Source organism: Carettochelys insculpta, chromosome 18, assembly GCF_033958435.1.
Source record: "Carettochelys insculpta isolate YL-2023 chromosome 18, ASM3395843v1, whole genome shotgun sequence".
Lineage (NCBI taxonomy): Eukaryota > Metazoa > Chordata > Testudines > Carettochelyidae > Carettochelys > Carettochelys insculpta.
This window is the reverse complement of record NC_134154.1, coordinates 12,437,033-12,451,167: the sequence shown is the minus strand read 5'-3', so window position 1 is coordinate 12,451,167 and position 14,135 is coordinate 12,437,033. Positions and strand designations below refer to the sequence as shown.

General features: G+C 38.6%; 1 protein-coding gene across 1 annotated transcript in view; it reads left to right on the top strand.

The window, feature by feature from the left end:
* TXNRD2 (thioredoxin reductase 2) overlaps nucleotides 1–14,135 on the top strand; it is a 55,712-nt gene that overhangs the window by 3,410 nt on the left and 38,167 nt on the right. The window contains exons 4-8 of the mRNA XM_075012907.1: nucleotides 833–977; nucleotides 1,264–1,338; nucleotides 2,769–2,847; nucleotides 4,000–4,062; nucleotides 7,660–7,730. Coding sequence (XP_074869008.1) covers nucleotides 833–977; nucleotides 1,264–1,338; nucleotides 2,769–2,847; nucleotides 4,000–4,062; nucleotides 7,660–7,730 — 433 coding nt within the window. The remainder of the gene's footprint in view (nucleotides 1–832; nucleotides 978–1,263; nucleotides 1,339–2,768; nucleotides 2,848–3,999; nucleotides 4,063–7,659; nucleotides 7,731–14,135) is intronic.

Below are 14,135 nucleotides of genomic sequence, written 5' to 3'. Positions count from 1 at the left end.
GCAGCACTTCATTAAGCTAATTCTCTCCCGCGGCAACTTCCAAGTGTTAAACTTCGAAGTGCTGGCTCGCATGTAGCCACGGCTAACTCGCCGGTACTTCGAAGTCCCTTTACTCCTCGAAGACTTTACTCCTTGAGTAAAGGGACTTCGAAGTTGCCCAGGCACTTCGAAGTACTGGTGGGTTAGCCACGGCTACACGTGAGCTGGCACTTTGAAGTTTAACACTTCGAAGTTGCCGCAGGGGAGAATTAGTTTAATGAAGTGCTGCATATGCACCGCAGCACTTCATTAATAATCTCCCAACACCCTACTTACCATGCTCCCTTTGAAGTAGAGAGCTATTGTAGACACAGCCAGTGCAGTTTTGGCTGTGCTTGGCATTGTAAATGTAATGTTTGAGTCAGCCATTTGCCTATTAAAAATCAATAGCATAATTCCTTTTGATTTCAATGGGAGCAGAACATGTATAAAGTTCAATATCATTGTCTCAGTTAAACCATTACTGCTGGCAAATGTAACTTGCAATTCAGCTTGTGTTCATTATCTTAACGTCAAATCAAGTGGCTCTTCATTTGCTAGGAGGTAGCAATGTACACGTTTGAATGGGATTGTACATAGTTGCTGGACTTTAAATCTTTTGTGCACTGAGCAGTGTAAGACAGGTTTTTTTTCAGAACTAATTTTAAACTTAAAAAAAAGTTATTTCCATAAATACCATGAGCAGAGTTAGAAACACATCTGTAGCAGATTGTGTAAATGTGAGTGGTGTCTGTAATTTGCGAACTCAGTGCATTAATTTAAAATTTTCTGGTTTTTTGTATTTTCTCTTTAGGAACCAAATGGGGACTTGGGGGCACTTGTGTGAACGTTGGCTGCATTCCTAAAAAGCTCATGCATCAAGCAGCTCTTTTAGGGAGTGCCCTTAAAGATGCCCAGCATTATGGCTGGAATATATCCCATCCTGTTCACCATGACTGGTAAAGAATATTGTATTGTGTTTTGCTGTATGTATGTAACAAAACTACCAACATTTTCCCCATTGACCTTCACTCAGAGATAGTAACAGAATTGAATTTCACTTGACCCTTACTTTGGCCACTCTTTGGGGGGAAAAAAATCAGGCTTGCTAGTTTTAAGGCCGGGGGGAAGAGAGAGAGTGAGTGAGTGTTTAATTCCATCAATTACCTGTGCATCAATATTTAACTGCATTTCAGAATCCTTACTATGATGATTTAACACTTTGTGTCTTGGTTTTTTTGATAGGTCTACGATGGCACAAGCTGTTCAAGATTATGTCAAATCCTTGAACTGGGGACACAGGGTGCAGCTACAGGAAAAGTAAATTAAACTATAAATTTCATCTTCCCTCACATAATCAAACAGTTTTCTCATCTTCGCTGTTCCAACGGGGGGGGCGGTGTGTGTGTGTAATATTTTTGCAAGGATTGTAATGCTCCAAATTTTATTAATCTGTTTTTAAATGTCAGTAAAATGAGTGATCTTGTTTGCCACTTTTTCCTTATGTGCAAAGTGATTAAGAGACATCAGTAGACAAAAGCTGTCAAGTTTTTTCATTCCAGAGATTTAGGTCTAGAGTGCCACATAGCTTAAGTGAAGAATGTGATTAAAAATCTTTCTGCTGGGCTGATTCAAAGTAGAACTGATAAGTTTTGGAAGGAACTGTGCCTAGAGACTTCTGCAAAGACCACTGCATTAATTTTATGTGTGAATGTGAGTGAATAGGATGGTTCTTCACGTTCAGAGAACACACACTCTGGTGCTCAGGAAGATTTACATGAATATAAAATAGATTAGATATGGTGCTCCTTTGAGAGAGGTTGCAAATAGTGAGCTTGTAAATAGCATTGCTGAGCTACAGAAAAAAACTCTGTCCCCAGGTTTCAGCCCTCAGGCCTTTTCACAAGTTGTCTAGATTGTTTGCCAATTTTTCCTTAATGGGTAAGTTAGGAGGTGCGTAGGTAACTTCAAAGGGGCCGTGTCTACACTAGCCCCAAACTTCGAAATGGCCACTCAAATGGCCATTTCGAAGTTTACTAATGAAGCGCTGAAATGCATATTCAGCGCTTCATTAGCATGGGGACGGCCGCGGCGCTTCGAAATTGACGCGGCTCCTCCCGACGGGGCTCCTTTTCGAAAGGACCCCGCCTACTTCGAAGCCCCCTTATTCCCATGAATGCCATATGGTTGAATGCCATGAATAAGGGGGCTTCGAAGTAGGCGGGGTCCTTTCGAAAAGGAGCCCCGTCGGGAGGAGCCGCGTCAATTTCGAAGCGCCGCGGCCGTCCCCATGCTAATGAAGCGCTGAATATGCATTTCAGCGCTTCATTAGTAAACTTCGAAATGGCCATTTGAGTGGCCATTTCGAAGTTTGGGGCTAGTGTAGACACGGCCAGGGAGTCACAAAGCTTGTTTTCCTAAGTATGCACATATTTGGTACTTGTCATCTCAGAGGGCAGTGGAGATTAAGCATTAAACTTACAATATATTTTACAATAGATACTATTCCCATTGAGTAGATAACTTTTGTGTCAGTTTACTTAATAGACCTGCCTAAGGTCACATAATAAGTCAGTGATGAAGTCACAAATAGATCTAGGACATGCTAATGCTCCTCTTCCATTTACTTCCTGTTTTGCTGCTGTTCACTGCCTCTTTTTCACTTTAGATGTGATGTTCTTAAGAGTGGGCTAGGTGATTGTATGTCATTTGATTTTTGTTCACTAAGCATGTGTAATTTTTTTAAACAGAAAGGTGAAGTATTTTAACCTCGCAGGCAGCTTTGTGGATGCACACACAATCCGTGGTTTGACAAATGCAGGTAAAGAGGTGAGCTAAGTGGCTGATGGTTAGAGCATCACTTGGTTGAAGTTCGGAAACTCTAGCCCCCAAGTCTCTTATTAACTACAAACTAATATCCAGTATATTTGATAGCTATCAAACCAGAACTTTCCACACATGGAAGTTAGTAGAACTTTACAGTTGTAAAGCACTCTCCAGCCTATGATATCCAAGTGTTTAAATAAATGTTAATATATTGATGATAAATCCTACTCCTGACCTTGTTAGCTTGCATTATCATTTCCACTTTACAGACAAGAAAACTCAGGCACAAGAAGGTTAATTGTCTTGGTTAAAGTCCCATAATATTGGCATAGCCACAATCAATGGGAGAGGTTTTAGATGGAACCCAGATCTCTTCACTCTGTCATGCTGCAACCACTGGACAAAACTCATTCTGTCTCCTACATCATCTGAGAGAGAGTTGCTTTTCTTCTAGGTACAAAACTGTAAAAAAAAATTACATTCATATTTCTTAATGTTAACATACTACAGTTTCTATTTAAGCACTTAACTGGAGGGTCATGGTTGGTAGTTACCTATGACCTTTTGGCAAAACATCTGAAAATTTTGGCACATTTTTATAATTTTACACAAGTGAATGTTTGAGGATCTTTAAGTATGCTTGATATTCAAATAGCAGATGATCAGCATTTTCTAAAAATCAGACTAATCTTAATATGTCTTGATTTTGGTACCCAAAATCATTTCACTTTTGAAAATCTTGCACATGGTCTCTATCTTTTTAGGGCCAAATTAGAGAAGAAAAATAGCAACTCTTGGTACACAACAATTGCATCCAAAAGGAACTTTTCAGGCTTCATTCAACATCCATAAGATCAGTTGCAAACCTTCCCATAGTAAAAAAGACAAACTGGTGGGGAGAGTATAAGAAGAGTGTTTGTGCGCATGCTTTAGATGAATGCAACCTTTGTTAATATATTGCTGGTTGGTGCATCAACTACACAAATAGCCTGTTCTAATGCCAATTATTTGCAGTTCTTATCACCCAGGTGTGTATAATTAAAAGCTAATGACAGATAAGAAGGTTGTCTGAGAATAAAGCTGGTGATTTGTACAGAGATTGGTTGGAGGACTCTGTTGATCATGATGATCCTAATTTTGTATATGTATTTGCAGACTATAATTACTGCAGAAAACATCGTCATTGCAACAGGAGGGAGACCAAAATACCCTACGAATGTAAGTCACGTCTACTGTGTAACATCTACAGTAGCTTTACTTTCCCTGCTGTAGCTCACACCAAACGTTTGCAAGGCTTAACAAAGGATGTCAGTGTGCAGGTGAGATCACACATTATTAACTTCTGGAACTGTGTAAGCTGGAACAGTCATCTTTACTGTAATATGTGGCTTTCCAGTAAAAAATTAAAGCATAAAACTCTTGAAGTTAAGTTGAATTAGTTCATCAACTTAAAGGCATAAATGTTGCTTGTCAAGTAAGCTCAAAACTTTGACCAATTCAGGATCTTATCATTCTGGCTTTGTGATATGGGGTAATTCGAGATTGATTTTATTAAAATCAGACCATTACCCATTGCTCTGTTTCACTACCCTGAATATCATTGAGCTCAAAAGCCTCCTCTATAGGTATAGCTTTGCCCAGTTTAAACCTCCTAAGGGAGCAGAACAAGTAGAAATAATGCAGGGCTTTTGTCGAATCTTCCAGGGGGCTGTGCAAAGGATCCCATGCCACGTAATCCAGTTTCATGAGATGTCTTGGGGCCAGTCATCTCAAGTTGGAGGACAATAGGCAGGTTCTGTTTCTTTTAAAAGTATTTTTAGTGCCAGTGAGAGGTGCCAGATTAAGTTCTTAAAACTGGAATTATCTTGTACAACAGACAATTAAATATGGGCACTCATCCCACATTGTCTTGACAATGTGTATTTACCTTGATTGGGAAGGACAGCCTTTAGGGAATAGGGTGATTTAATTTCTTGGGACTCTTCTAAAAATGCCAGTTAGTTTAGTAATCATGACTTTGAGAGGTAAATACCTGCCCACTGGAAACCGAATTGAAATGTCTGAAGTCATTTCACATAAGCCACTGGTTTATTCTCAAATGAAGGTACTATCAGCCAGAGACAATTTCTAAGCAGTGACTTGGTGATAATGAATCCATAGCATATTAATTGTCCTGAGGCCTTTTCTGTTGTTTACCAAAGGCTGATCTTGCTGAACCTTATTTCTCTCAGAACTAACTGGCAATACCTGTATCACCCATTATGACTTTTTTCTGCAGGTGTAATTCCATCATCCTTTTTTGTGTAATGCATTTATGAAAGACGGGTGAAAGCCTGACCTAGTCAAATCTAAAAATGGTTGTAGCCCTTGCAAGGAGAAACGAGTTTCTTCATAAGAGTTATAGAGGTGGTATTGAACACCATTTTGTATAACAGTTGCTCTTAAGATCTATGTCTGTTCAGTAAGGCATGTCAGGGTTGTCTCCCAATTTCCTGTCATTATCATGGGGAGATACTGGGACTTTGATGCTCTGATATTACAAACATTATTGATACAGCTTAAATGGCAGTTGCTTCAGTGGCACTGATGGATGATCTTGTGCTGTCATTGGATGGAGGACAGCCATCCATTTTCTTCCTGGTGAACCACTCTGCAGCATTCAACACTGTTGACCATGAGAATGTTCTCTTGCCTGAGAGAGGTGGCCAGCTTCTAGGATAATACATCTAAAATGGTTAGAATTATTTCTGAAAGAATGCTCACAATGAGTACTGATGAGGAACTGCACCTCCGCCACTAGAACCAATTTTCTGTTCCTTTTCAACATATATCTACATATAATCTCTAAAAGAAATGTTCAGATGACATGGATTAAAGTTCCAGCAGTCCACAGAGGATATACAGATCTACTTATCCTTCACCACATACAGGCAATGTCACAAGATAGCCCAGTGCTTGAATGAGATCAGCTTTTGAATGAAGAACAGTTTGTTGAAAAAACACAGCTTGTGGGCAGAGAAAAGTATTCTGAAGAACTGGCAGACAAACTGCAATCTTTGTTGGCTGAAGATACATACCCCTAACTAGACATTTCAGCTTGAAGTCTAGGAATGCTCTGGGATTCCTTGCTGAGGCAAAATTATCTCACAGCAGCATCTATAAGTAATTTTCTACCATTCCCACTTTGCTAGGAAGCTCCAGCCCATCCTTGCAGACAAAACCTGCTGTCAGTAGTTCATGCCTTCTTCACCACTTGGCTGGGTAACCATCAGGTGATGTACCAGAGTATGAAACCCTTCAGCATGCCAGAAACTCCAGCTAGTAGTACAGAACACTCCAGTGTGTGTCCTATGTGAACACAGCATATCTGTCCTTCAGTCTCTACACTGGTTTTTCATAGAATTTTGAATCTAGTCCAAAGTCGGTCCGTATCTTCAAGGTACTCAATGGCTTGGGACCAGGATATGTAAAAGATCACCTAAAGCTTATGGATGAAGACAACTATACTCTTCTGGCATAATGGAACTCTTTACAAAAACAGTAAAGCTTGTCTGTGTGGGAGGCAAAAGCCTACCTAGGGGTGGTCTGAGACTGTGAAATGAACTCCCTCATGACTTAGGGCCATCCAAAACCTTGCCACCTTTTGTTCCAAGTGCAGGTCACATTTCTTCAACCTGGTCGTCTCTATCATAAACAGAGAGCAGTGCCAAAACCAGAAACTCCACTTTGTATGATCCTTCCTTTGTGGGGAGAATGAGAGAACAAACACATGACAGGTGTATAGTCATGGGGTTTATTGCACTAGCGAAATGCACTCATACTGTATTGTTAAGTATGGTATAAAAACCTCCGTAGACTTGAATAGAAAAATTCAGTCTTAGCTTCACAGTTACGAGTTGTGTAGAGCTTCAGCTTGTGGATCACACCTAAACACTTGCCTAGTCCCTTAGATTACTTACCTTAGTATTACTCTTGGAAGCATTCAGTGGTTTTTTTTTTTTTTAACGTGTTTAAAATAGGGGGGTAGCACAGTACCACTCCCACTTCTTTTGATAAAAGAAGAAGACTTCCTGTCTTGTGCTTGGTTTGGATAAGCAGTGCTTACTGTACTTGACTGCTGTTATGAGATTTTCCCCTTTTGTTTCAATGACTGTGTCTACCCTACAAAAATAATTTCAAAGTTGAGCATCTACACACACCCTGCTCTGAAATTAAACTTCGAAGTAGGTTCTACTCCATTCCTGGGGATGGAGTAAGGACTTCGAAGTTGAGTTCCCTTCTTCAAAGTTAACTTCGAAGTAAGGGAGAAATGTGTGTAGACTCTCTGCTGGGTACTTCGAAGTAGTGCCTAACTTTGAAGTTAACATCAAAGTTCCTAGAGTAAATGCACCCAATCTGTGTCAAGTACTGTTCCAATAGTAAATGCAGTCTCTTGTTTCCTATTGCAGCTACTTTATCTGTAGATAACACTGATGTTTATGTGGGTGACCAGTACTACAAATCTAAGTCAAAGCTTTCTGGAAAGTCAGTGGGCACAATCAAAACCACAGGGTTGATTCCAAACAGAAGCAATGGGTATTTCAGGGGTGCTTAAAATATGGTGGCTTTAAAAAAAATTGGGCATGCTATCAAATGCAGAAAAATTGTAAAATGTGTATTAGCACCTCTGTAACTTTTTTAGCTTTGTATTTTTTTTTATTTTGTAGAAAATCAGAACTGAGCTAATGGAAATGTTGTCTTATAGTGCTCAAGTTAATTTGTTGACTTTGTTAATGTGCTCTATCAGCTCCAAAATTATCTATATTTTATTCATAGATTGCAGGTGCATTGGAATATGGAATTACAAGTGATGATATATTTTGGTTGAAAGAATCCCCTGGAAAAACGTAAGACTTTTGTATGTGCTGTTACTTGCATTCTTACCGTGCTACAGTAAGGCAAAATAATGATCTAAATTACTGCTTTTGCATTCTAGCTATTGCTGTTTAACCTCTGAAACTTTTTTCCTGAATACTATTGTCTTAAATTTGTAAAGCTATTTTGTAGCTTTATTTCTGAAACTGTCACAGAAATATTTTTGCATAAGAAGCACCATTTACAAGCAAATTGCTCCTCTAACAAGCTAAACATTCAGTTTTTTTCCATGTTAGCAGTTACAAAGAGGAGCCGCAAGAGGGCATCAAGTGCTTAGAATTTAATACAGTATTGTTATTTTTCACTGTGAATCTTCTGTGTTTGTTTGAAATATTTTTTTTCAGGCTGGTAAAATGTAGTCCAGTTTATTTTTACTTGCATTTACTGTTAACTGGTACCACTACTTTGATGGCAAGTCAAAGAATGTGTTGAGGTTTTCCAGGTTATATTTATCATTCTCTTAATTTACTTTTTGTTTACTTCAAACTAGAAATACTAATTTGACTAGTACCCAATTAAGTTTAGTAAAACTCTTTCATTTGTACACTGCAAGCTAATTATATTGCAACTAGCATGCATGTGTTCATGAAGAAAGCTCCAAAATTTCAATGCATTAAAGTGTGCCAGTTACAGTAAACACTTTATGGTGTAGTTCTGTGTGGAGGTTAAATAATGAGTAACAGAGGTTTCTACTCTACTAAATTGTAAGCTCTTTGGGACAGAAACTGTCTTTTTATTCTGTTTATACAACATCTTGCACATTGGGGTCTTGGTTTATGCCTGGGCCTCCACAATTCAAATACGGCTTGAAAGTTCTATAGCCAAATAAAGACGTTTATATTTTTAACTTTCTCTAGTGAGTTGTTTTCATGAACTAAATATATTTGTATCTCCTGGGGAAGCTAAAATTGCTATTTTGGAACAAAATGTAGGTAGGTGCCATTCCCAGCTACCAGGAATACAGAAATACACTGTATCTTCAGTTAAACATCAACAGATAAACAGAGACCCTTAGTACAGTTTAAAAAGAAAGCAAATCTGCAGTTGTTTGCAGTATATCAGTCACCTCTTGAATTTTGAGAGCATGATTTATGTGAGGAAATAGTTTTTTTTTTTTAAAAATCCTAAAGAAGATTTATCCCTGTAAGATGTTTCCATGAAAATGTGGCTTTTGTCCAATCACTGTTAATGCAAGTTGTAACAGTGTAATGTGGGAGTCTAGTGTTTATATGTTGCATTCCTAAGCTTTAGTCAAAATAAGCCTTGAGGGGCTACAGTAGCATTTCTGTGCTTTATCAGCCTATGCTAAAGTTGATGAAGGAGGGAGCTGTTCACATTCAGAAGGGTTTTTTCTGTCCAATTTATTTCTTTTAAGCTGAACCTTGGGGATATTTATAACGCCTTTTTGTTTGCATTCTGATCTGGGTTCTAATTATTCTGCTGTTTTTCATATTTCTTGCATTTAGCAACATATAAATTACAGGGCTGTCAATCTTCAATTGTTTTTCTAAGGGAGACTTAAAAACGACCAGACCAGACCCAACCAACCAACCTAAAAGTCTTAAAAGTCTCTTGATAGATATTCACATACAATAAAATCCTTCACGCCAACAGTGAGAACTGAAAGACTGCCATAAAGTCAATCCAAATTGACGGAGTCTTCTTCCACATGAGGGAGTCTTGGCAGTTGAGAAATGGCTGTGTTCTGGCTTTTAATCCTGCCTTTTGACACTGAAGATGTCAAGGACACAACTGGTTTGTAGGAGGGGCTGGAAATCACATTAAATGCTGGTCGTATATATGGACCCTGAGTTGCATCTATTTCCCATCTAAGGAAAGAAGGGAGCAAATGTGTGTCCAAAATACAGAAGTCCTTATTCTACTCCCTGTAGATATGCAGTGAATATTTCCTTATAGAAACACTGGTTTTCTGCATTTGCAATTATGATAGGTAATGTTGGGCTGTTGAGAGAGGAGGAGTGCGTATGTTCTTTTCCAAGAGAAATCCAGGTGCCTACCATTAGGCAAATTTCATTCAGAGTATGATCAATTATCAAACTTTAACATATGCCACTTTGGGTTTCCTTTTAGCTCCACCAGTAACCTCAACCTCTTAATCCTGTTTAAGTTGTGTAGATTTTCTTTCAGGACCTTTTGAGGGTTTTCATCTTTCTTATGCTTAGCGCTCTAGCACAACTTGCCAGGTGATGGTACCCTTTAATTCGCCTGAGAGACGGCTCCTGGGTGACATGAGATGTACTCTCCATTGCCAGTTTTGTATCACACTTGTTCCTGCCATAACAAAACCCTGTGGTGGAGAAAGATGCACACATCAAACCTGAGTTTCCCTTTTGGCAGCAGAGTTTGAAGCTATGACTTGCCCATGGCTTCCTAATAGGTCAGTAGCAGAGCCCCTGATTTGTTGACCCCCACTTCAATGCCTTCTCTACTGGATCTCACACTCTCACTAAATTTGAATGGTTTTTATTGGCAATGTGTGTTTGCACTTTTGATTTTTAAGGGCTTTGTTGTGCTTCTGTAACTAAATAGTGTTTTGAAATGTTCAAACCACTAAGTTTTTATGAGAGCTAGTGGTTCTGCCAGTTTGCAAAATATTTTAAAACCAGGTGTACATTTTTATGAAAAGGTGCATCTACATCCAGCATTTGTCATACACATATATTTTGCATTAATATTAAAAATGATATTTTCTTTGTTAAATATGTTGTATCAAGCACCATGCTAGAAAGATTCTGCTTAAACCAACATTTAGGCAAAACATCGAAGAAAAAACAATAGAGATGCTAATAGTGCAGGTTGGTCTTGGAACTGTATTGGTCCTCTTATGATCCTCTCTCTTTAAATGTCACATCTGTGCAGTTGGCAGTTGAAGATTTAGAATTAATTGATGAAAACCACTGCTGGAAGAAGACCCCTACTCAAGGGATTATCTTCAGGCAGCTATTGCCTCCTGCCTTCTCTGTGCTGGCACTGCTTCTTGTGTTCTGAAAGCCTTACCTTTCTAAAAGCAGAAAGAAAAGAAGGTGGGTGGGTGTTAAAAAAAGTCAAAACAGATGTTAGAAAGTCCTCTGACCTCTGTTTCACATACTTTTAAATTTCTTTTAAAAGCCAGGATGTATAGCTAAAGATCAGTGTAAAAATGGAGACTACCTTAATGCCTCCATATTGTGTCCCATAATACCCATTTAGGAATTTTGATCCATAATGTGGAATTTCCTTAAGTAGTGAACTTTCATTCTTTTACTATAGTTTTAGTTGACTTATAGGGGTTGTTTGAATTTATTACCAAACAATGGGATTTAAGAGCACAAAAACAACAGAGCATAGTACCAGATTTCACTCCCAGATTCTAAAAAGGATGTGGTTTAATAGATGGTATTGTGCATAAATCTGTGATTGTCCAAGTTCTTTGGTAATAAGCTAAAACAAGAAAACATTGATACATATGTTTTCAAAAACAGGTAGACTACGTATTTGAGTGCTGCCTAAATTAATATAGTAGGCATTTGTGTGGCGCATGTGTATAAATTTAAAAAAGCCAAAATTTTAGCAATAATAAAACAAGGAAAAGAGCTATTAGTTCCTATAGAATGGGATCCAGCGCAAACATAAGATTGTTTTTTTTGAAAAAAGATAATTTGATTCTTCTTTTATATTGCTCTCTTAAAAATAAAAAACACTTATTCAATAAACATGAACTGCATAAAGAACTTTTGAATAATATTTTTAAGCTCAACCAATGTTACTCTTTTGTCCTGTCTGCATATTGAATGCAAATGGATTCTTAGCATTCAAATTAAGGAAACCTTTCACTCCTGTTATGGCTTTTACCATTTTACATTTGTTTGTGGTAGAATAATGGCCTAAATTTGAAATGCCAGATTCTGTAACTAATGCAAGTTTTCAAGGGATATTTCAATGTCAGTCGTTTTCTGATCATCAGTTTATTAAGCTTGTTGCTAGGACTCATGATACAGGGATGCAGAAATGCTTAGTAATGTACTGTATGGGAGATCAAAGGAAGCCTAATAATCTTTAAATTTCCCAGACTAGGTAGTCTGTCCTCTTCAGATTTTTCTTTTCTTTTTTTTTCCCCACAAGTTAACCAAATCTTGGTTTGATCCCATGAGCCTATCTATTACAAAAATTAAGTAATACTTTACATTAACTGGACAGTTGGAAGCTTCAACCATCTTCAAAAGATTTATCAGCATTGCTTCAGACGATAACTCCAGGCACATTCCTGTCACCCACCTCTCATGAGGCTAGTGAATGTGAGTCACTTTCTGCAGGGCACATAGAACATAATTCTGAGAGAAGTCATTTTTTAAAAAAATAGAATTATATTATCATTACTTGTAGTATTGAGCACTGTCATTAGAATTATCCATTCTAGCATCACCATGCTTCTTCCGAAAAACCAAACACCAAGTTTTATTAGGCCACCCACAACTAAGTTTTTCCTGTCTCTGATCTGTCTTAAAATGTACAATATAATTTTCAAAAGTAGAAACTTTTTAAATTTGATTTATTTCAGAAAATTTTTGTTACATTGTTTCTTAAATCCAAACACACACTAATAGTTTTCTACTGTCAAGGTGCTCTTTTGGACAAGGACATAGGCAGTGCTCTCTAGTAGTGAGAGCAGATATCAGGTCTAGTGGACAGAACAGCAACTCAGATTGGAGAATGAAGGCAAGGTTCAGCATCAGTGTTTCCTGTAAGCTGAGCGCTTAGGTGGCTACCCAGGAGTGATTCCAGTGCCACCTAGCTGGTTAGCAGAGTACTTGCTACAGCAATATATGATTCTATGGGTGTTGCACCTGCACACACAAATTTTACTCTTCCCATGGGAGGAAAATACTAGTGGAATCATTGGTCAGCCCCAGAGTCAAAAGCCAGTTATTTTAACCAGCGATCAAGCCAGAGGCAAAAGCAGGAATCGGAGGTGAAGTCGGATGCCAACTGTCAGAGCTAAGGGTCAAGATCAGAAAATGGAGGTTGGGGTAAGAGTTGGAACTGCTTGCTGATGAGCGGAAGAGATGAGAAGGCAAGGATCAAGTGCCAGGAAGGTGGGAACAGGAATGAGGAAGGATCCAGGAGCAGAGAAGGAATGAGGTTGGGTGCAGGGTCCAATGCAGCCACATCAGGAAACTGTCTGATCGCGCAGACAAACTTCCTGCTCTCCCATCTGGCTTAAACAGTGTGTTTAGACTAACTGGGGGAGATGGGCAGTCTTGCAATCAGAACTCCTGTGGATGGTGGGAGCCCTGACTGGGGCTCTAGTCCTAATGTTGTCTCAGGCCACCCCATTTCAGTACATATGCGGTGGATGGTTTGAGAACTGACATAGCTGTTCTATACTGGGAACCATTAACTTCTAACTTGGGAGTGGAAAGTTTCTCTTTGGCCTCCCTTTATGAATTTTGGGTTTGAAATACCAAATGTTTCCCATTGCACATTGTCAATTGAGCAAGGACTCTGTATCCTTGCCGCAATCCTTCTGTTGCTATAATCTCTGTCAGAATTAGGGCTGAGCTGAATAAGGTGCTGTTATAGGCATTTGAAAAAATAGCACATCCTTGATCAACTTGACTAATAGCCATTGCTGGATCTATCCGCCATGAGCTTATCTAATTTGTTTTTTGGATCCGTTTATAATTTTGGTCCTCACCACATCCCCTGGCAGCAAGTTCCATGTATTGATTGTGCATTGTGTGAAGATGTACTGCCTTATATTTGTATTAACCCTGCTGCCTATTAATTTAATTGGGTGACCCCTGATTAGTGCATTATGTGAGGGCGTACACAATACTGCAATGTCCAGTTTCTCCACACCATTGATGATTTGACTGTCCTTTTACCACGGTAGCATTTAACTTCAAAAGAACTATGCAAAAATGAGGAGGCTAATTGAAAAGAAATTAAAGGCAATGGCTTAAAGAAACCATCTATTTAGAATATCCGATTTCTCTGTTAATATCTTGCTGTCTTTTGATTTCAAGCAGCCGGATGATGAGCATGATGTTTTTCCTGTTACCTCCTGGATGCGCTTATGCATCTCTTTTGTACTGTTTCTATGCTGCTTATACTGCTCATTTAGCCAATTCTGCTTCTCAATATTACATTTTAACACTATTTTCTTCTTCAGTTTTTCATATTTGTTTTTCCTCCTATTTAATCTCCTTTTGTCCATTAACTGCAAAATTTCCTCTGTCATCCATTTCTTCTTTGCATCTCTTTTCTTCATTGGTGTGCTCTCTACTGTGGTGGCCTTAACTGAATCCCTCAGTGCTTCCCATTGTTTTTCAACATCACTTAGGTCTCCTAAGGCACTAAATCTATTCTTAACAGCT